General features: G+C 53.2%; 1 protein-coding gene and 1 pseudogene across 1 annotated transcript in view; both read right to left on the bottom strand.

Annotated features, from left to right (window-relative positions):
• Positions 1-23,258, bottom strand: part of Itga11 (integrin subunit alpha 11) — a 114,662-nt gene that overhangs the window by 16,103 nt on the left and 75,301 nt on the right. The window contains exons 11-19 of the mRNA XM_005316733.5: positions 16,802-16,946; positions 16,189-16,337; positions 10,058-10,198; positions 9,583-9,786; positions 8,801-8,931; positions 5,495-5,661; positions 4,097-4,239; positions 2,764-2,874; positions 32-117 (exon numbers count right to left, since the gene is read on the bottom strand). Coding sequence (XP_005316790.2) covers positions 32-117; positions 2,764-2,874; positions 4,097-4,239; positions 5,495-5,661; positions 8,801-8,931; positions 9,583-9,786; positions 10,058-10,198; positions 16,189-16,337; positions 16,802-16,946 — 1,277 coding nt within the window. The remainder of the gene's footprint in view (positions 1-31; positions 118-2,763; positions 2,875-4,096; positions 4,240-5,494; positions 5,662-8,800; positions 8,932-9,582; positions 9,787-10,057; positions 10,199-16,188; positions 16,338-16,801; positions 16,947-23,258) is intronic.
• LOC144364784 (nucleolin pseudogene) lies at positions 11,080-13,175 on the bottom strand (annotated as a pseudogene).

The raw sequence follows: 23,258 nt of genomic DNA, 5'->3' as shown, positions 1-23,258 counted from the left end.
TGGGGCAGGGTGTGTGTGGGGGGCAACTCACATGGCTGTGGGCAGGTCACTCCGAGCATCCAGCACGAGGTCAGGGACACAGTGTTCGTCCTCATTGCAGCCATTCCAGAAGGGCACCTGGGCCAGAAAAAGCCAGTTGTGGGGGCTGGAGAGGGACCCCCAGCATCCAGCCCTCAAAGTCATGGCACAGCAGCGGTCTGTGCACTGGACATGGCTGGGTCTGCTGTGCCCTTTCCCCAGGCCCCACACTGCCGGCCTGGTCAGTAGTTACCTATCCTGTGGTTCGTGTGGGGAAAGGCATTTGGTACTGAGGACACAGGATGAGGAAGAAAGAGCTTCCGCCCTCAGCTCCTGGGGAAGACGGGTGCATGAACAACTATAGTGCAAATGTGCAAAAAAACCAACCAAATACAACAATATATGAGGAATAGAAACAGCAAAAGGGAGAATTAGCTACTTTGGCCTGTAGGTGTTCAGAGAAGGCTTCAGAGGTGACAATGGGTCAGAGTTCCAAATGATGACTGAGTTTGCTGAAGGGACCAGGGGAGCAAGAAGTCAAGAGAGAGGATGAGTCTATGCAAAGGTCCTGAGGCAGGAGTGAGTCTGGGAAATGACAGGTGGTTAGTTAGTGTTGCTATAATAAGAGACACTTGGATGGAGGAGAGGAAGAGATGAGCAGGGGATAGTTATTACAGGGATTTGGGCCATGCCAAACTCCTGAGAGGAGTCCCTGAGTGCTTCAGGTGTTCAGGTTGAGGCAGGAGGGGTCCTGGCTGTTGTCGAGTTTTTCCAAATGTCTGGGGGGCTGGTCATGCCCTTCATCTGTGTGTAGAGGTGGAGAGGATGTCAGCCAGTGGGTGCTGAGCTGGGAGTGCTGTGGCCTGTCCCCAGTGAGAGGCTCAACAGACAGTGGGAGATTCAAGCCTGGAGCAGTCCTGTCGCCCAAACCCCGGGGAGGAGCTGAGGTTGCAGAGGCACACGTGTCTTAAGGCGAGGGACTTTTCTCAAAGGAGGGCCCTGTGGCTCTCCAGGTGGACACTGTCTATGGGGCTTCGCCACTGCAGGGTGAACTTGCACTTGGAAGCAGACACACTACAGCGACAGCTAGGGAGAGGGAAGTCACGTAACCCCGAGATGGGTTCCCAGGCTCGGCTGGCCCTCGGGGGCTTCGCGTATTCTAGCGCCTCATTCATCTTGGTGGGCTCCAGTCTCCGATCACACTCCTGTGCCCCCCACCCTGCCTGCTGTCAGAGAAGTTGGAAGCTATACGATGACCTTCAGAAGCAGCCCTATCCAGTCATTAAAGGAACAATTTGACATGATAAGCAGCTGTCACGCTCAATGATACGGAACGGCCCATTTCCCCAGGAGGCCAAGGTGGCCGAGTGGACACAGCTCCACGCACTTAATAGATGCCAAGTGAGACTTCGTGTGAGTGATGGGAAGCGTGTTTCTTGATTGCTGGGGGCTAGAAATCTAGATTAATAAGATTTTTGAGAAGCTTAGCAGCTCTTTAGAGGCCTCCGTAACATAACACGCCTGGACTCTCTTTATTGGCTTTTTTTTGTTTGTTTTTTAACCTTTTCTTTACATTTTCCTTTCCTCTGCTTTTCCCCATTCCCATTACCGTGTGCTCCAGGGAATAAAAGCCCACCCTCCCCAGAACTGCAGGTCTGAATTTTGTCTATTCTTTAAAGTCCAGCCCAAAGCCACCTCCACCAGGAGGTCCCCCGGGCTGTCATCTGATTGCTCCATCGACTTCCTCAGAGCTCATGTTGCCTCCTGGCCTGGGACCCTCGCCACCACCGGGCACCTAGCTCATCACGGCCCAAGCAGGGCTCGGCCCGCAGGCCAGTCTGCCTCAGGGACTTCGGCACATGTGGAGGGGGAGTGACTGCCCTCACTCATCACTCCTGGCTCACGGAGAGGAAGCAGCTCTGCCAGCTCAGGGATGGGACCTTGTCGGGGAGGACTGCGGAGGGACTGGGAGGGTGATGGACGTGGTGAGAGAAGAGGGGACGGTAAGAAGCTGGCTGTTCCCCTGCAGTCACTTCGTGGTGTTGCAGAATTCCAAGTAAGAACTCGAGTGATTCTGAAACTGGTTGCCAGCTGGACTCAGCAGTGTTCAGAGACTGGCTCAGTGACCGGAGCTCAAGGTCATGGCTTAGGTGTGCTCTAAGGGTGCTTTCTCAGTCCTCAGGGCTCAGGCATTAGATATTGCATTTTACAAACCTTGTCTGCTCCCCCAGCCCAGTTTGGACACTGTCTGACAGTGTCTTTGAGTGGGGTCCACATGAGGTTGCAGACGTGGGATGCATCTGAGTGTTGGACGTCACAGGACTAGGGATGCCCCAGAGTTAGGGATTAGCGAATGTGGTTGAGGGTGAGGCCGGAGTCAATGTCGAGGCTGAACATTTCTTCTTGGAATACTTAGGGGCAGGCTTGGGAGAGTGTTCATCAGTCAGTTATTCAACCAGCAGAAGACCAGGCTCAGTGACTGAGCCACTCTGACCTCCACGTCCTCATCTGTAAACGTGGGAGGTGGATGATGGAGGTCCCAGATCCTTTCTGGCCCTGGGACTCTGTTTCTCCCACACCTACTCAGTGGTCCCTGTGCCGGGGATACCCAGGAGCCTCCAGCAGGAGAAGGCCTGGTCCTGACTCTCTAGGGATTGTGCTGTCAGAGCTCCAGGCGACCACGGAACGGGGCATGTTGTGGATCTGCTGGGAGGGAGGCGGGAAGGCGTGGCGGGAGAGACTTACCGAGACTCTGAGTGTGGTGGGCCAGCCATCATCCAGCACGGGGCCCTGGTCGGGGTCCTCCAGGGAATACTCCACCGAGAAGGTCACTGGCTTCACGTAGTCAGCGGTGTCCTGAGGGGTGGAGGGGAAGGCAGGGGTGTGGACATTGGGGCAGGACCACTGACCAGTGAAGCTGCAGGAGGGCCCTCAGATAGGTCCCCAGGGGTGGGGGGCGGGGAGACCTAGTGCTGTCTGCCAGGGAAAGGACTGTCCCGTGGAGAGGCTCCTGGCTCAGCGCATGCCAACCTCCTGCTCCTCCTTCAGGGCTGACTGGTCACCTGGATACCTGGGCCTGCAGGGAGCCCACAAAGAGCCTCCTCCTCCTCCAATCCTGTTATTGCCTCTTCTCATATGACCTCCAAAACCCCTGACTATGTGCTGGTCTCCCCTCCCAGTAAGGGATAGGTGGGAGCCTGTGCGCAGGCCCACCACCATGACAGGGGTCGATGAAGGATGGACAAACCAACAGATGAACTAGGCGGGCGGTTCAGGCTGGTCGCCAGTGCGTGGAAAATGAAGGGGGCACGATTCTTTGATTTGCCTGCGGTGCCGGGCCGCCTCTGGGACCGGACTTGAAATCACACATCCCAACAGACTCCCGTGACATGGCTGTGGCAGGTGGGGCTACACCCCGAGGACTACAGGTCAGGGACAGTCCAACAGGCACGAGGACTTCTCACACCCCTTTGCTTTCTGGCCACAGGCTGTGAGCACCCAGGCCAGGTGGGTCCTGGGGCCCTTGCTGGCGTCTCTGAGGCTGGAGCTGTGGCCTGGGTGCTCGGTGTTTCTGGAAGGAGGCAGACTTCTCACCCTCTTCCCCATCCATAAAGGGGGCCCCACGCACCACCCTGCTGACCACCCTCTGGTTCCCTTTTCTGCCAGGCTGGCCCCCCGCTCCTTCTTCCAGCTATCACTCTCTCCCCCACCTCCTGGTCTTGGTTTCTAGCCGGTGCTGCTTATCCTCCCTTTGGCTGCTGGTGGCCTCAGCTCTCTCTCTCTCTCTCTCTCTCTCTCTCTCTCTCTCTCTCAGCCCCCCTCCCTCCTGAGTTTCGTCCCCTGCTAAGGAAGCCATGGGTGTCTGACAGCTGGAAGCAGGGCTTTGGAAGAGGTAGGTGGACATACACCCCCCGGGCTCCTCTCTGGGGCATGAGTTGGGGCGTGGGTGGCCAAGGTCCAGAGCACAACCCCGAGCTGGCCTCCTGTGGACCACTGCAGGCTCAGAAGGGGCCTGACACCCGCCAGGCTCTCACCCCTCCAGTTCTGTGTCCCCTGCAGAAGGGGCGACGGCGCTCACCAGGACGTGGAAGTTGATGCGCTGACAGTGCTCCTGGCCCGAGGAGAGCAGAACAGCCCTGTTGGTGAATGGGTCCCCGCCCTCATCCAGGTGGGCCCGCGGCATATACCGCCTCTCATCCATGGTGGCGTTGTACCTGATGCCTGGAGGAGGGGACAGGGAGACCTGAAGGTGGAGCTGCATTCCCATGGAAGGCTGTTTGCCTCTCTCTAAGAATGGCCTCTGGGAAGTCTGCATCCTCCAGGAAGCCCCCCAGGCTGGACAGGGAAGAGCCCTTCCTCTTGGCTGACAGGTCCCCGGAGGAGCAGGAAGCTTCATGTAGGGAGCAAGTGACGCAGGAGATGAGGAAATGGAAGGAATGGAGGAGAAGAGGAAGGAGAGGAGGAGAAATGAAGGGGGCCAAGCCAGAAGGAAAGGGGAGGAGAAAGGAGGGAGGAGGAGAGGAGGCAGGACGAGACCCCATGTCCCCTTCAGCCCCTGCTGGAGTCACACACTCTCCACACCCTTCACCTTCCATCTCCCACTGCTCTGGGTCCCTAGACGTGCAGGTCAGAGCCTCTGCCGCTGGCCCTGGACCCACTAGGAGGGAGCCCGGCCTCCCCACTCGTCCTCAAGCCTCCCTTCTGGGGATTAAGGCTGGCAGCCTCCTCCCCTTCACCTCGGGAAAACCTTTTGCCAGTTCCAGGAAGGTCTCAGTCCCTTCTCCCATCCCCCAGCCAGGCTTTGGGTGTCCTGGGCCCTTGTGTTTTCTCCTGTCATAGATGGAACTTGGAGGAGGCATAGCCACCCAGGCCTGCCTTTGCTCTCAGGTCTTGGACACCCTGCTCCTCCCTGTCTGGTCCTGCTCCTCGGCTGACGTGGTACCCGTTGTCCCATTTCAGGTGCAGGCCCTGCCCGGTCCTAGAACCTGCAGCCACCACTCCTGGGCTGCTGTGAGCAGGGGCCTGACTTGGACCTTCTGTGGAAGGAACTGTCCTGCCCAGACCCACACCCACTGCCCAATGGCACCCATGACTACTGTGGTCATGTGCCTGGCCCCAGGGTCCAGCTTCCCGCCAGCTGGCTCCTGGCTCTGCCTTTCCCTCTGTACCCAGGCTGACTTCTGGGTGTCCACCCTGTCTGCTCCCCTACCTCCAGTGCCATGTTCAAACTGGAGCCAGACTATTTCCTTCTTCCCCTGTCTTCTTCACTGGTCAGTTTTGCCCACTGTCACCCTAGCCCTGCCACGAGTCCCTTTGTCCCTAGGAATGACAGCACTAGAGGGGCCTCCAGCAGAGGTGGCTCTAGGTGTGACCTAGCGCTTAGAAAAAATTTCAGGAAAAGCCCAGACTGTGGACAGAGCAATCGCAAAGTTCACAGGGAGACTGGGGTGGGGTGGGGCCAAAGGGGCTGGATTACCAACAGTTGCTGTTTGGAAATAGGGCGCTAGGAAGACGGGCGTGAAGCAGAGGAAGGCGGCCAGGCAGGTGGCATCCCTGCCGTTGCGCTGGCAGTCCTTGTGGAAGATGTTGATCTTGGATGGCTCAAAGTGGAGGCTGGCATTGATCTGAACCACGGGCCGGGACCTGGAGGAGAAGGGCCAGTGAGCCAGGGTGGGGCAGGCTCTCAGCTGTGACAAATGGGAAAAGTGGAGATTCAGATGGGAGCAGAACCTGCAAACCACCATTGGAGGGCGCTGTGGGGTGGGGCAGAGCGGGGCTTCGGATGCCACAGGACTGGGCAGAAGCGTACAAATGGACGGGGGCTCCGCAGCCTCACGGGGCGTTCAGAAGCCCTGTGCCCTTCTCCCAGGCGTTGTGCTTGCTGTACACACTGACTTCCCTTTGCCCCCTCATTATATGGGGTTCCCAACCCCATATGTACATTAGAATCATCGGGAACGCTTTAAAAAACCTGGGCCAAATTGAATTAGAATCAGGCATTAACATGTTTTAAAGTGATGCTTCTCAATTTTAACCTGTTTGCACATCCCCAGAGCTGTGGGAGACCAACCTTGCACGTGACTGAGTCACACTCCCCTGCTGGGAGCTGAAAGTGCTCAGTCACAGAATGTGGCAGAGCTTTCCCCACCCTTCTTGGATTTGAGGGATGGTGTCTTGTGTATGGGTGTATGGGTGTGTCTTGCTACAGCATGGGTGGAGCTATGCTCACCTGCTCCTTTGTAATATAACCCCTTGCCCTGATTGGAATAGAATGTTCCATGGAAGTGTCTGATGTGTGTCCCCTTCTCTTACTGTGCTCTTGGGTGTGGCCTACCTAGATGTCCGTCAACCTGCCAACAGTGGACATCATGAAGATAGACTCAGCCTCCTGAAACCTGATCTCTTGCTTCATTTGAATGGCTTCTCCTCAATAAAAGGGGTCAGTGCATGCTCTCGCTCTCTCTCTCTTCCTGTGGACCCTTAAGGTCAGAGGAGTCATTACAGCGACCCCAAAGAAAAAGGTATTTTTGTCTCTTGTGTGATTATTTCATGCAGCCCAATCAGCCCAGTTCAACTGGAGTGACCCCTGAGCCTTTTAGTCAAGAACAGAAACCCGGCACAGAGCATCTTGCTAGAAGGCAGATTCTAATTCAATAGTTTGGCATCGACTTTGTGCTTCCAACAAGCAGGTGCTGCTGTGGGTGGCTCAGGGAACCCACTTTGAAGAGCCAGAGGTGTAAAGATCTTTGGGTGATTCTGGGTGTGGCTAATGAAAAGAACAGTGTTCTAGAGCTTCCCCAACCATCTGTCCAATACTGGCCTAGTCAGGTAGCCAAGGATACAAAAGTACTCTTGGACTGATCTATGTCAAACATAATCAGGAACAGAAACCTACTGCCTCTGCAAACCATGACTTTATAAAGGACATAGGTGTAGCTTGGCCCAGCGGTTTCAGAGGTAAGGCTGGTTTCTTGCTGGACCTGGGACAGGTCCCATGATACCGCTGATAAGGCCTGCAAAAGTCCTGGGGGTGAGCGAGGACACCCACTTGACAGCCTTCTGGAATCTTCTGGGGAGTTAAAAAAAAATCACTGTCCTCTGGGTCCCTCTGGTGAATTCTGCTTCAATTGGTCAGAGTTCAGCTAGGACAATGAGTTTTAAAAGCTTCCTGGGTGACCCTAATGGACAGTCACACTTGGGAGCCGTGGGGTTTGACCATAAAGTCTTCCCAGAGGGCTCTGGCCTGCAATTCCATCACTACAGGCAGCATGCAGTCCAGACCCCGAAAGTCGGAGCTGGATCAAACCCCTTGGGTGAGACTTGAGTCCCTGGGGTGGGTGCAGGTGTGTATCTTGTTTCCCATACAGTTGATGTGCCACCTTAAGGACCTGCTGGCCATTCTATCCCCTTCCCTGCGCCTGGACGCCTGCCTCGCTTCCTGGCTGGTGAATACCTTCATCAGCCTTTCAAGCCCAGGCTGCTGTTGCTGCTGCCACCACTGCCCCAACCTACAAGCCCCACGTGTGGGGAAGAGCTCTGACTGGGCTGGGCTCTTGGAGACTGTGGCTTTCCTAGCACTGCCCAGAGGGCCACAGGATACCACCGAAAGGGTGTGGATACTTTGGTTATGGATGACAGATATGGGGGCCCAGCAGGTGTGCTGCTCCTGTGTCCCCTGCAACGTGCTGTGTCAAGAAACAGGTGCTGAGAAGGAGCTGCACTTGTGGCAAAGCCGACCACTCAGTAGCGCATGCTCAGATCTGCTCTCCTTTCCTGCCATTTTTTCTGAGATGGAACCTGCTCCCAAAGCATCTGCTCAGGAGCTTACATCTTGAGCTATTTTCTACAAAACCTGGGTGGAGACATTTCCCCTCTGGGTGGCAATATTCTTGAGGATGGGACACATCCTCCCTGTTCTTTATTCTCCCTGTAAAGTCATAGGATATCTGTTTAATGCATTCTAAAAATGGTGTGAAAATTTTGAATTTATATAAAATTGTATGCAGGCAGAAAAAGATGGGGAGGAAAGATGCCAAAACACTCAAGGTGGTAGTGTGAAGCTGGAGGGAACACGGAGCCATCTTTTCCTTTATTTTCAATTTCTCTTTAAGTTATTATGAATAAATGATAAACTGTAACTCATCAAGGTACATGAAAAAAACCTAAGTTAATTTTTTTTTTCGGGGGGGGGGGAGCATCTAAGAGAAGCCAACCTATGGTAAAATATAGGAGCTTCTGGAGAGCATTGAAATGGAGCCTTGAACAAAGGAAAACAGAAGCCACAGGGGTTTTGGGGAAGGAAGCCCTGTATCACCTCTCCCACTCTAGAGGAGGAGGAGCGATCCTCCCAGCTGAGCCGATCCACGTGCTCCTCCAAGTAGCTTGAAAAGCTGAAGTGGAAGGAATTCTGGGAAGCAGAGCTTTCAGGACAAATTCTGGGGTTTTCTTTTCTTTCTTTTTTTTTTGGACTGGGGATTGAACTCAGGGGCCCTCCACCACTGAGCCACATCCCCAGCCCTATTTTGTACTTTATTTAGAGGCAGGGTCTCCCTGAATTGCTTAGCACCTTGCTAAATTGCTGAGGCTGGCTTTGAACTCGCCTCAGCCTCCGGAGCTGCTGAAGATAATATTTACTGATTCCACAAAAGGGAAAGGTGTCATCCAGGTTTGTTCGACTGACAGTGGTTAAAGGGACAAAGACCCTGCAGCCTGTCCTTGAAACCCTCTATCTGTCATGACCCCCCAGGAGAGCCCAAGAGGCAGGAAAAGTGGGGGAACCAACCACAGAATCACAGCATTGCCCAGCGCGCCCACGGCCAGGTCCACTAGCCCGTCGTCGTTGAGGTCCAACTGCCCGTGGATGCTGCAGCCAAAGTACCGGAGCCCGGGAGCCAGCTCTGACGCCGCCACTCTCTGCAGGGAGAGGAAAGCGTGGGCAGGGCGTGAGCACCATGAGCTCAGGCAGGGCCCGCAGGCACCACGGGGGGCCTGGGGACAGATATTGGACACCATCAGGAGGCTTCCCCAGACCAAAGCTGTCTCCTTCTCAGTCTGTCACGGCATGACATTCCCACCATGAAAGCCACGCTTTTGGATTAAAATATTATGTCTTGAAATCGTTCCCCATTCAGTGTAAATAGATGCTGATTGGCAGTCACCCCTCAGCATTTCAGATCTTGGTGTATTTATTAGATGATCTTATTAACAAAATATGTGGGCCACATGAGGACGAGGGGCCGAGACAGGTGAGTTCTGAGGTGTGTGAAGGGCACCTAGCTGTGGAGCCAGCGGGGAGTCTTCCACCTGCGGTCAACAGCACAGATGCCTGTGGGGGTGAGGTAGGTGCCTGGGTTTGTCGTGGTTGACCTTGGGAGGATAAAGACAGGCCAGGAGAGGGTGCCAGAAGTGGTGTGGGGATGGTGTCAAAACTAGAGGCAAGGGAGTCGGGACAGACAGGGTCCCCTCCTGCAGGAGAGCCAGAGGAGAACGCAGAACCACGTGACCACACAGAAGCAGCCACACTCCTGGGTCCTCCTGCTCCACCCACTCCCAGGGGACGCTCACCTGCTTGGGCTTCTTCAGGATGCCACCTTGGAAGCCATGGAAGATGTAGATGGCGCCTCCATGGTTGTCTTCTAGAGGGGCTCCCACCACCACGTCATTGTAGGAATCTTGATTGAGGTCGCGGACAGAGGCAATGGACGACCCAAAGCGGGCGTTCTGGTAACTGTGGGAATCCTTCAGCGTTCCATTATAAACAAACCGGTTCTACAAAGCCAAGGCCAGGAACGGGCTCAGGGGTCTTGGTAAGGGACCTTGGGGTCGTGATTCCCTCTGCCTGCTGCCACAGCGGCCTCTCTCCACTCCGTCCTCCCAGAATCCTCTCTCTGGTGACATGAGCCCCACGACAGAGGCGGTTCCTGTTTCCCCCAGCCTGGGTCCTGCAGGCAGGAGCTGGCCTCCCTGGAACCCCGTTCCCTGGTGGTGACCCAAGTCCAAGCAGGCGCCCTTGAGCTGCGGCCCCACCCACCCGCAGTACCTGTCTCAGGATGTAGACGTACACTTTGCCGCGCTCGCGGCCCTCGCTGAAGTACATGGGTGCCCCCACCAGTAGCACATCGGTCACTCCGTCGTCATCGATGTCCACTGAGGTGATCTCACTCCCGAAGTAAGAGCCTATCTGCGGCACACAGAAGCAAACAGAAGTTACCCATGATCCCAATGTGCAAACATAACTACGATGAATATTCTTAGTGTACTTTATTCGATCTTTTTCACCTGAGATGTGCTGCTAATTCTTATGAATGTGTAAATGTTTTTACTTTTATAAATTGGGACCATGCTCCATATATAGTTTATATACTTTTCTTCTTTTTTGGTACTGGGAATTGAACCCAGGTGTGCTTAACATCTTGGGATGTGAACAACATCCCTGGCCCTTTTTTATTTTTTATTTTGAGACAGGTTCTTACCAAGTTGTCTGCAACCTTGAGAAGTTGCTGAGGCTGGCTTTGAACTTGCCATCCTCCTGCCTCAGTCTCCCAAGTTGCTGGGATTACAGGTGTGTACCCCTGTCCCTGGCTACATACTAAATCTTAAACATAACAATGGATCACAAGCCTTTTCCTCATGGCATATTTGTTTAAAAATATTTTTTTTTTCTATGCTGGAAGCAGAACCTGGGACTTCACACATGCCAGGCAAGAGCTCTGCCACTGAGCGATACCCCAAGCCTGTGACATATTGTTTTTTCCTTTTTCCAGTTTTGTACATGGGATGAAACAATATAAATTCAAAACTTACAGATAAGGGTTAGCTCTATCCCTCATCTCTTTAAACAGTCTATGTGAATATCCAGTCAAAACCAACAGGGTGTCTCCTTTGAAAGGTCATCTGTACAGATTTCCAAGTAGACCACAGGACTGTACACTGTCTTGGAAAGTCCTCAGAGGGCTCTGTCATTGAACAGGTAACAGAGTTAAAAACCCCGGAGTCCTTTCTTTCAAACGGAAAAAGGAAACACAGGGACAGAAAAAACTATTCAAATTCTGTCTTCCTTCCTTATGGCTGGTGGGCTCCTTCTCCCCCTCTAAACCCTCCCTGGCCTCTGCTGCCGGATCCACCTTGGCCTCCTCTGCCACCACCTCAGCCTCCAAAGCCTCCTCTGCCTCCACCATGACCCCCAAAGCCCCCTTCCCCTTTAGGCGTGGCCCAGTCCCAGGTAACTTTGTTTCCACCGATTTCACCACCTTCCTGGCCTCTTTGGCAGCTTTGGCGTCCTCCTTACTGTTGAAGTCCACAAAACCAAACCTTTGGAGGATCTGGTTTCCCGGTCAGTGACTATCCTTGCACGAACAGAGCCGTCAGATGATGCTTTTAAGGTTTCTTCAGTGGTATCCTCAGACAGACTTTTGACAAGCAGAGTTTTTGGTGGCTGGCTACTTGTGTTAGGCGGTCCCCTGGGTCCTTGCTACTCCAGAATGATTGCTCTGCCCCCAATTTCCCTTTTATTGCAGGAATTTAAAGCTTCTTTTGCATTTTCAAATGAAAATTGAAAATGCATACCCTTTGGGTGTCCATTTTGGTTCTGTGATTCTTTGATAAAAGTTGTCTTCTTAAATACTTCCTCAAGAGTTTCTTCATTTGCGTTGTAAGAGAGGTTGCTTAAAACCAGAGGTTTTGACTCACAACTCCAGGTGCTATTCTTTCTACCTCTCTAGTCTTGATTCTGACCTTTCTCTCCAGTGTAGTAGAGGGAAGCACCTCGCCCATCCATCTCTGTTCCCTGCTTTTCTTCAAAGGTTCTCTCTGCACCAGCTTCTGTCTGAAATTCAATATGAGCAACCCCTTTACTCTTCCCATCCTTGCTGACTAATCTGATCTCCACGGCATCTTCACACACTTCTTTTAATTCATCCTGAGTGACTTTGCAAGGGAGATTTTGGGCCCATAGTGTTCTTGCACCTCCTTTTTTCTTACTGTCCTTTCCTTTTGGTTTTCTAGTTTAATTTCGTTGTCAAAAAGTTTTAAACCAGTGAGTTCCAAGGCTTTTTTCAGATCTTTAGCAGATCTCAAAATCCACACAGCCCAACTTCCTAGTTGTTCCAATTCTGAACACAGCAGCCAAATTATTATTATTTTTTTTTTCACAAAAAGTTCACTGATACCAGTTTTCAGTTCAGGAGCAGGTTTGTTAGAATTCAGATTTCCACCCAAGAGATTAAAAGACGTAGCTGGTTCTGAGCCTCCCACTTTCTGTCTCTTGGCTTCAGGAGCAGCCTTCTGTTTGGCCGTTTCCTTCCTTCATTTTCTAGGTGCTTCTTTGACAGGCTCCTCCTCCTCCTCCCCCTCCTCCTCCTCTTCATCCCCATTGTCTTCCTCCTGCTCTTCCTCCTCCTCAGCCATGCTCTTGGTAGGGCTTTTGCAGCAGCTTTCTTTCCTTTGGCTGGTGTGACCTCCATGGCTTCTTCAGAGTCATCTTCTTCCTCCTCATCTTCATCCTCCTCCTCCCCATCGTCCTCATCCTCTGAGGCAGGAGTAGCAGCTGCTTCTTTCATCACTGCTGGTTCAAATTCCTCCTCCTCCTCCTCCTCATCGTCTTCCTTCTTGGCCTTCTTCTCATTTCTTGCCCCTTGGCTGGGGTAATAGCTCCACTTTTTTTGGGTACCAGGAATGGAACTCAGGGGTTGAACTCTCAACTCCTAAGCCACATCCCCAGCCCTATTTTGTGTTTTATTTAGAGACAGGGTCTCACTGAGTTGCTTAGAGCCTCACTTTTGCTGAAGCTGGCTGTGAACTCTCCATCCTCCTGCCTCAGCCTCCCGAGCTGCTGGGATCACAGGCGTGTGCCATCCTGCCTGGCAACAGCTCCCTTCTTACCAGGGTCTGCTGTACCGGTGCTTTGCCCGGAGTGGCTCCCTCTTGCCAGGTGTGCAGCTGCTGTCTGGTGTAACTGTCTCCTTGGCTGCTGTGGCTGCTGCCTTCTTGCCTGTGGTGACAGCTGCTCTCTTGGCAGGTGTGGCAATCACAATCCTTCCTGTTGGGGGAAGCACCACCTCCTTTGCTGGGGTTGCGGTGGCCTCCTTGCCTTTTTTTCTGAGGGGTGACACCCTCTTCTCCACTGCTGTCACCGTCTTCACCTTCTGACTTTTCCTCATCTCACTACCTTCTTCTACCTCCTTATGGGGGAGGAGCCACTTTCTTGGGGTTGCCTTGATTTTTACGGGCCTTTGTGAGCTTCCCCACGACGGGGTGTTATGACAGGTGAGTGCGGGTGGGTGAAGGTGCAGATGAACCTAGAGGAGCTGAAGTGACAAGGACAGCGGCCCTTGGGTACTGAAAATGCTGAGCATGTACCTGGCTGCCAGCTATAGCTAGAGACGGAGGGGAAAGCAACCTATTTTTTTCTGTGACATGATCACTGGTGATTCTGTAGCACCCTGATGTATTTAATCAAGGCCCTGTGGCTGGACAGTTGGCTTGTTTCAAGTTTCAAGGTCCTGGGTCACTCTGGAGCTTGCATCTTGGATGGGGAGTGCTGAATTCTCCTCGGCATCCGAGTCCCCACCGTGCTCCTCTCCTGCCCTGGCTGCAGTGCTCTCCAACTGGGTCGGGGGAGATGCCACCTACTCCCTCATCAGAAGCCTGGGGGTCCCTGCCTCCACCCTCCACCTCTCCCATCTGCAGCTCTACCAGGAAGTTCTACCTGCTTCCCACTGCTCTTCCCCTGGGTGTGGTTCCTTCCAATGGACCTTCCAGTCTTCGTGCTGGCCCTCGGTTCCACCCCCATGCCACCACAGAATGGCCTTTAACAGTTAACCAAGCTACATGCTTGCATTTGGGGTAGAGCCTAACCTCATCCATGTGTCTGGCTGGACTGCCTCCTGCCCAGCCTCTGCCCCGCGACCCTCTGCTCCCTATGCTGAGCCTTGGGCTCCTTCTATACCCAGTTATTGCTTCTCTTAACGACCCAGGCCCTGGCTAGTTCTGGGCTTCCCTCTTCCCTTACCTAAACCTCTCTGTCCCCTGACTTCCCCAGATAACACCTGCCACCCCTCGGATCTAAAAGCTATTCCTTTTAGAGGCTGTCCCTGGCCTGCCCTCCTTGCAGTGGGAGCCTCTTTTCCATGTGCCCCAGACTCCACACTCCTCCTACCAGCCTGCTCCCTCTAAGGATGTGCCCCTCTGGGCCTAGTCCATGCCTGGAACACAAGAGGGACCTAATAACTGCTTATTGGGTTTCCTTAGGGAAGGGAAGGCACCCTGACCACAGGTAGGTCCTGTGTGATCGATTTATAGCCTTGGGTTAGCTTGTGTGAGCTGCTTGGGAGACATAGTCATCTTATTTCATTTTATTTTATTTTTTGGGGGGGAGGTACTAGGGATTGAACTCAGGGAATTCAACCACTGAGCCACATCCCCAGCCCTATTTTGTATTTCATTTAGAGACCGGTCTCACTGAGTTGCTTAGTGCCTCGCTGTTGCTGAGGCTGGCTTTGAACTCATGATTCTCCTGCCTCAGCCTCCAGAGCCACTGGGATTACAGGCATGTGTCACTGAGCCCGGCTCATTTTATTTATTTATAGTTTTGGGCAGTGCTGGGGATCAAACTCAGGGCCTCACAAATGTTAGGCAAGTGCTTTACCACCCAACCACATCCCCAGCTCAGTTGTCTCATCTTACAGGGAAGGAATCTAAACTCAGAGTGTTCCAGTTGCTTGCCCAAGGTCAGAAGGCTGGTCCCTGCTAAGTTGGGGCTGTGTGACACATGAGCCCCTGGCTCCTTCCCCTGCCATATCCTGGTGCAGGGTGTTTTCAGAAGAAATCTATTCTCAAGCATTAAAAGCTTTTAATTGAGGAGAAAGATAAAAATACAGGCAAGAGAAAAAGGAAATAATAAGCCTGGGTTGAGGAGCAGGAGAGATGTGTCTACTTAAAGCAATTAAGAGGCAGACAGAGCAAGGGAGGAGGGAGGAGGAGTGTGTCTAAATCTGTGGCCTTAGCTATGTGGGTCACAGTGATTTGGAATCCACTTAATTCAGCGGCTTTCGGCACTGCGGTTTCTTATTCGGATATTGGAGGAGGAACTGGGTAGGAGTATGTCATAATTCATCAGAGAACTCCCTCCAGCTCTCAAGGTCTAGCCCTTGACTTCCAAAAGAGCCTGCCCTGGGCCGAACGAGGTGGGCAGGGGGAGCAGAGGTGGTGACCTGAAGGAGTGGCAGAATGGTGGGCAGCGCTCTACGGCTAGAGGGATTTGGGTTCCACCCAGTGAGGAGCGTGTCCTCATGGTGATGGGATAGGGGCAGCAGAAGAGGCCGGACAGGGCTGTTCCCAGGCTCAAGAGTGCTGAGGGACTGCCCAGAACAATAGATAAGGGCCTAGCTCAGCTTGAGCCAGGGTGCCTGGACACTGCCAGACGGGAGCAGTGAGGCCTGCTTTTGGGGGTCAGGAGGTGCCAGAGGACCCCTCCAGAAGCCTGGATTCTTAACTTGACCCTTCTGGGAATCTGCCATGTGATCTTGACAAAGCCGTGTTGCCTCCTAGGATAGATTTCCTCGGCTGTTGAAGTGACTCTGGTTCTATGCACCCCCAGCCACTCTTACCATAGCCTTCCTGTTTGCTCTCAGGAGCCTCCAACATGAGACTTTGCAACACAGTCTGGGGCAGTGGCATTGACCTTCCACTCTGCATTGTCACTATTCCAGGAAAAAGGGAGAAGCTTGCATCTTGGGGGCCCCTAGGGCTTTGCTGGGGGTGGACTTACAACTTTTGGCAACATGAAGATGGCTTGAGGAGTGTGACTGTCCCTTGCTGGGGGCCTTGACAACTCTGGCTGGGAAGCCATCACCCAGATGCCCCAGACAAGAGGTCAGTGACATGGCAGGGAGAATTCTCTTGGATTTTCCAAGCTAGTAGCAGGGCCTAGGCCTGGCTTGGTGAAAGGTTGGTCTGCTCCAAGGACATTTTAGGGCAGTAAGTGACAGCTTAGGTTGACACTTTAACCCTGATGGATGAGGTATGTGCCCATTTCAAGAAGATGCCTGTGGGTCTGGGGGCCTTCTTGTTGCTAGGGATGAGGTGAGCCCCAGAAGCCCCTCTACCCCCAATCTGATACGCTTGCCCTGTCTTCCGGCAGACAGCCCCTGCTGCAGCCTCCCCCTCTATTACCTGCTCCCCCCGGAGGGCCTGGTGGATGGTGAGGCTCCTGTTGTTGTGCATGGTGAACAGGATGACTTTGCCCGTATGGTTGAACCGCGGAGCTCCGGCCACATACACTCGCCCCTGCCTGGAGGACACGACCGACGTCACTGTGTACCCTGCCACAGGAGGAAACAGGCTGGTCTGTGCGCCTTGTCTTTGGCAGGCCTTGCTAGGACCCTGTTTAGCAGCGCCCCCTGCGGCTCTCGGGCACGTCAAACAATGGGAGAGGTGCTAGTTTCAGCTGGTCTTGCATCTGGTCTGGGAAGGCCAACCCAGCGTGCTGCACCAGGAAGCTTTAATGCCACCGCCCCCTGACCTAGAGTCCAAAAGCACCAGCTGAAACACACTCAAGGTGCGGAAGCTGCTTGTCATTTATTCTACCTCCCCTTGGACAGCCCTTTAGGTGCAGCACGGTGCTGGGCGTGGCGGATGGAGAAGAGCCGGTCCCTGGGCCGGGTGTTCGGGCCTGGAATTGCAGCTCAGTGTGGCTGCGTGACCCAGCACCGGGAGGCCCCTGGCCTGGGCGTGCAGGGGGTCAGTGCAGCCGCGTGCCCTCCCGCGTCCTCTGCAGGGCGCTTACCCAGGTACGCGCCATGGTTCTTGAGCTCGTCGGGGAACTCCTTCAGGTAGGACTCGCGGAGCGGAATGACCTTGCCGCTGCTCGTCTCCTTCAGCACGGCCCCGTTCCAGTCATAGGCGCCAACGGCTCCCAGCAGAATCCCGTCCTGGCAACGGGGAGGGTACCCACTTAGATCCTGTTCCCTGGGGACCTCTTGCTGAAAGCCCCCAGGTCCTGTGACCAGCACAGCCTCCTGCAGCCTCCTAGGGCACCTTGTTGAGGGTTCAATGTAGCAATCTAACATTGAGCTGGACTCTCAGCTTTTGGAAAAGCCATGGAGACTGTCTTGCCCTAGCCCATCCTTAGAACAAAGTGGGTCAAACTGATCCCAAGGAATGTCAAGAAAAGAGAGTGTTCTAGAAATAAATTCCAATTTCTGGACAAACTTCCATCCTTCCTCGGGCTTCAAAAACCCCTCTAGGAAATCTCTTCCTGGTGACCTCCTTGGAGCCGTGTCTCCCCTCACCTGACTTCCTTCAGTGTTTCTTTGCAGTGTGCGGTTGCTTTCCTGTGAACTCTCTTGCCCAGTCACCACACTGTATGCATGACCTGATATATCACATTGCACCCATGAATATGAACAGTTACTCTATGACTAATTAAAAACGAAAAATTATTTTAAAAAAATCCTACTCTCTCTTCATTTCTTCAGTAAAAGTGCACTGAGCATCTTCTTTATGATAACCACTTTTTTTTTTGGTGCTGGGAACACCATCCCTGACCTTGCAGAGGGCAGAGATACTAAAGAAATACTTAAACATGTAGTCGCAAACTGACCAGTACAATCAGGGAAAATCACAGTGAAGTTTAATTTAGACTGATGGGGGTTGGGAAGCCTTTTAGAGGAAGGAATGTTTACCCAAACACCTGAAAGAGGAGAAGGGTCCGAAAAGAGGGTACAAGAGCCTGAAGGAAAGGGCCAGGAGAAGCTTGTACAAAGGCCCTGAGGCTGGAGAGAGGTCAGAACCTTTGCTTTCAAGGAACTGAAAGCTGTTTGAGTGAGGGGCAGAAGCATTGAGTGAGGGGGCAGAGGATGAGGCTGGACAGATAAGCCAGGGCCACACCATGATTTGAAGACTGAAACTTATTTCTCAGGGCTTGGAGGGTCTTGGTCTGCCCACCCAGTGCAGGACAATTGAAATCTGCAAGGCCTGGTCAGGAGGACAGGAAGATTTGGCTCCTGGAAGGGAAGTTCCACGTTTCTGACTCCAGGGTTATTTCTTGAGTACTGAGTCCACTCACTCCCTGGGCTGCCCCTGCACCCTACCTGCTCCCCAGCATAAACAATCCACAAGACGCGTGGACTTGAAAAGAGGGTGAAAGTTATCAGGCATTTGAGCAGCCCCAGGAGGGTGGCAAAGCAGTTGGAGGGCCACTTTCCTGGGTTTCCTTGGTGACTCGGGGGTGGGAGCCGCTTGCCTGTATCCCAGCTTTGGGCATTTAAAGCACAGCACTAATGTACCCTTCTGTCCCACTGAGCCCTCTTGGAAGCCTGCAGGTTGGCTGGGCTCAAGGCTCCCCCTTAGCTTTAAAGAGAAAAATTGGTCTTATCAAAGGGTTAAAAAATGCCAGCTCCTAGAGGTGGAACCGACTGTGCAGATAGAATGTTTTTACAACTATAAATAAGCTGGTCTCGGGTGAGTCGGGCGCTTGGTGGTGTTCGACTTTCTAATTAGCCTTCTTCTTCCCACTCTGCTCAAGTCTTGGCCTGGGAGGCTGTGACAGTCTGCCGGGACCAGGACGGGGCTGGGGACTCAGATACTCGCTGTCCACAGTCACTGCCAACATTCTTAACATTGGGGTGTGCTCCCTTCTTCGTGGAGGGCTTTCTCAGCCAACCACCAATTTGAGACCGCAGAGACTCTGGGAGGGGACAGACTGTTCATTATCTGCACTTGACAAACCAGAGGCTGAGGTTCAAAGTGGGGAAGGAACTTGCCCAAGGTCATATGGCAAGTCAGAAAGGCAGGGCTAGGGCCAGACAGGTGGATTGGGCTGAGGAGAAAAACAGCCATGTGTTCCCCCAAGCCCTGGGGGAGTCCTGCTTCCAGTTGTCCTCCGGATCCCCCCCCATCTGGAGCACTGTTGGGGCTCTGCCTTCCATCCTTCTTCCCCCCTCTCTCTGCCTACTGCTCAAGATCTTAACTGCAGACCAGGCTTCTTGGTTGTATGGAGAAGGCTTTAAAGATGATTTTTTTTTTTGATATTGGGGATTGAATCTGGGGGCACTTGACCACTGAGCCACATCCCAGCCTTATTTTGCATTTTATTTAGAGACAGGGTCTCACTGAGTTGCTTAGGGCCTCGCTGAAATTGCTGAGGCTGGCTTTGAACTCATGATCCTCCTGCCTCGGCTTCCCAAGCATCTGGGATTATAGATGTGCGCCACTGCGCCTGACATGCAGGTGAATTTTTGATTTTGCAGATGGCAAGGAGCCCCTGAGATGTACTGGCAGGACCATTTTGATGCGAATGCAGAGTGGAGTCTGGGAATTCCACCAGGGCTCCTGGATTTGGTGGCCCTAGCCAGCGGGTCACTCTCAGCCTCTTGCCTTGTGTTCTTGTAACCCTGGCGGTAGCTGGGTCTTGAAGTCTTAGTGGGAAGCCCTTTTCTGAGAGTGGGTTTATTGGGGACAGGGAAAGCCCCACTGAGGACAGGGGCACTGTGTGGAGTAGGCGTGTGAAGGCAAAGCTCAGTTCCTCTCCTAGTGCGCGAAGCCCAGACATTTTGAGACTGGACAGGTAGTGCAAAAGAAAAAAAGAAGGAGAAGGAGAAGGAGAAGGAGAAGAGAAGAAAAGAAGAAAAGAGGAAGATTAAAAGGGACAGAGCCTTGGTGGGGGAAGCCAGTCACGTGCCCTCACCAAATGGCAGAGCATTCTAGGGACGGGCAACCTCCCATCCTCTGCAGGCCTGGCACGGATTCTCTGATTTATGGCCTCCCAGTCTTCCCAGATTTAGGGGTGGCCTGAGCTCCCATGAGACAACACCAGGTGTCTCTAGGTGGCCTTAGCTGGATGGACCCTTCCCATAGCTGGTGCTCTGTGGGGCAGGTTGCAGGTTGGACGGCTGTCTGTTGGAGGACCTGAGGCCTCAAGGCCATTGCAGCCGGACCTACTGGAGCATCTGTGGCATTCCTGTCACATCCTGCCAGGCAGCTCTTAGCTCTTCTACCTGGCCTCTGCCTCAGTCTTGCCTTCCAGTCAAGGTGGGTGCTCCCTGGGTGTGTGACCATGTCTCCCCAAACTCTGTCTTCCACCCAGTCCAGGTTCCCAGCCAGGGTTGGACTACAACCCCAGCACTGGAGCCAGCATGGTCTAGGGCAGGTGACATTGCCTTCCCAGGTGACATTTGGTCATGTCTGGAGATGTTTCCGGTTATCACAGCTTGGGGTAGGGGTGTCTGCTCATTATCCAACACAGAAGGTCTCCTGGGTGGAGACTGAGGCTCCCTGGCCTAGTGGTTAGAGCATGAACTCTGGGGTCAGACTTTCCTGCATCCCCTCTTCAGCTGCAAAGCTTCTAGCTGTGTGACCTTGGGCAAGTCTGCCTCTGTCTCCCTCAGCACAGTGCTTGGCAGCCGTAAGTACTGGGACCTGGAAGCTCTTGTCGTTCATTAATGGTGCACACTGCATCTCCTGGGGAGGCAGACGCCAGAAAAGATCTGATCTCACAGTCAAGTTGGCCACTGTGGGGTGGGTGAGCAGTGCCCCAGGGAGGCAAAGACGGGCTATTTTAGGGATCCCAGGAGAGGGTGACCAACTCAGGGAGGGGGTGGGCCCAGAGAGGAGTTAGGAAAGGATTTTAAGAAAACCCCAACCCATTTGTCTGTAAATCTCAACATCCATTCAAAGCCTCAAGATTCATTTTCAGGGATACTCCTCAGACGTCTCGAAGCCTGAAGTTCAGACAGGTGAAGTGCTGTCTGAGCCCACACAGCCAGGCAGTGATGGCGTCCAGATGCGGATGCCAGCGGCTCTTCCTTCCAGCTTTTCTTGGCTTTGGGGAGGCTGTGGAGCCAGGCGGAGGTCACTGCTGGAGGACTGTGTGGAGGCCAGGTGGGAGACCCTCAGAGGGCACTGGGTCTTCCTCCCCGACACCAAGATCAGGGGACAGTCCTAATCGCCTACCCAAACTGGCAGGAGGAGTCCATTTTGTAGGGCCACGGAGGGTCTCCAACCTCCAGAGGTCAGTTTACCATTATGGATCATTACTTATATGCGGTGCTGAGAATCGAACGCAGGGCCTCACATATGCTCGGCAAGCGCTGTACCACTGAGCCACAACCCCAGCCCCAGCTTCTCTCATTTTTGATTGAATTAAACTGTAAAGCTAGTTCAGATGCAAACTCTAAATCTAAGATTTCACTGTTTAAGGCTTCAACCACTAAGAGCCTTTGGTAACAGCAGTGACCTTGGCTGTCTAGCCCACAGCCCCAGAAGGCCCATGGGAAGGGCACAGGCTGCAGGATGGAGGCAGGGGTCCCTTTTACAAACTTTCTGGAAAAATGATGCAGCTTTTGCCACGGAGGTCATCACCCAGAGGCAGCCAGCACGCAAGAACCACTCCAGCTCTTAGTGGCCTGTGCAGTCATTTCCCAATGTGAATGAACCACTGGCTTAAAAATCTGTTCTAAAGTTTGACCAGGCATCCATAGCTAGCTTTCCTGAGGGTGATTTTTGGAATATTCTTTCCCTTTTTATAATTCAAGACTAGAGTTTCTGGCTCCCGGGTTCCCGTGGCTCCCGGGTTCCCGTGGCTCCGGCTTTCTGCCATCGGTCTGGGATGTAATGTCGTATGGTCTGGGACCATGGACTTCGTGAGTGTCTGGCTGATATCTGGAGGTCTCCTCTCTACCCTTGGCTCTGGCCCTGCTCTCTGTTGTTGCTTTAGCTCTGCAGGCTGGTTTCCTTGCTGGATAAGACAGCAGGCAGCAAGCCAGGCAATGAAGAGCTGTGCCTTTCTTCTGCCCACTGAGGATGGATACTGGGCCCCTCCCACAGGGCTGGGCCCTTCCTTTCCTTCTAACTGAACTAAACAGGCTCAGAGAAGCTCAGGCACCTCAGTACATTTTCAGGCAGTAGCCTATGGCCCACTTCTGGAGAGAGGGAGTTTAGGGCTGGTCTAGAACATGGACCCCCTCAGGGTCAAGACTGGACCTGTTGTTCCAAGTTCCCAAAGCAGCTGAGAGCTGAGTCGCTGGGCTCCTGGGGATAGGATGGTCACAGCCATTCATGACAGCATCAGTGGCTTGGCATTCACAGACCTCTGTGCTCTGACAGAACAACTTAATGTCTAGTTACGGTGGACTCATCACCAACATGTCATTCCCTTGGGATTGGGAGGTTTTCTTACTCCGCCTTCAATCAGAAAAGTCTCAGATCCAAATATCATCATTCTCTTTAAAAGTCTTAGCAGAGAAAACCTTCCAGATGATTGGGACATAGGAACATGACCCAGGTATTAGGGATGGTAAAAGAACTGGGATGTGTGGGGAGAGGCAACCGAGTCCCTCTGATTGGGGGAACAGGAAAACTGGGCAGCGTATCTAGAAGCCGCACAGGGCAGTCAGGGCAGTCATGACCTTGGCTGACCCGAGTAACAAGCTGGGGCTGTAAGCTCCCGAGTCTCCCTGCCTGCCCCACCTCCTCCAAATAGTTGGGGAACCCACTGATCCTGCAAGCGTTGGACACACTGAGCTGCTGGGGCCATTTTCCAGGGCTCAGAGTAACTCCCTGAATCCCTAAGCCCAGCTGAGCCTCCCTGGCCCCTGAGACCTGGACAGTGACCTGCCTGAGAATGAACCTTAAGTGAAACTTAACTCTTTCTCCCCAAATGAAGTGGTACCCTAGTCTCTATCCTCAGTGCCCCCTGCCCCACCCCATTGGAAGATGCTCAGGAAATGGCCATAGAGGGATACAGGAGACACTGGGTCTTTGATTCCCCGGCCTGTGCCCAGGTTCCTCCCAGTCCTGTGCACACCATCCTCTGCTCCTCTGCCCCACTCATGGCTGCTAAGATCCTTGTCTTTTCAGAGGCCCATTCAAGTGCTGACCCCTTGCCAATCCTTCCCTGGCCATGCCAGCCCCAGCCCCAGCCCAGGCCTTTCTTTCTGTAAGAGCCTGACCATTGCCCTGGTTGGCATTAGCTGTCACGTCTGGCTGCCTCATTGAGTAGGGGTCTTTACAGAGGCCCAGAAGACCTGGAGTTATATGCTTTTACCAAGGAGATATCTGCAGTTTCTTTCATCCTGTTCTCAAAACTGAGGACTGCTGTTTTGGACTGTTTGAAGTTAACTTTTGGTGGCAAGAATCACTTCCAATTTTTTTCTTCTTTAATTGTTTTTGACAAATGCTGGTTGCATTGAATTGAATTGCATTTCCTTGATGTATTTTCTAATCAGCCTTGACCCCAGACTCAG

This window comes from Ictidomys tridecemlineatus, chromosome 5, assembly GCF_052094955.1.
Source record: "Ictidomys tridecemlineatus isolate mIctTri1 chromosome 5, mIctTri1.hap1, whole genome shotgun sequence".
NCBI classification, from domain to species: domain Eukaryota; kingdom Metazoa; phylum Chordata; class Mammalia; order Rodentia; family Sciuridae; genus Ictidomys; species Ictidomys tridecemlineatus.
The sequence above is the reverse complement of the archived record's forward strand: the minus strand, read 5'-3'. Positions and strand labels throughout refer to the sequence as shown.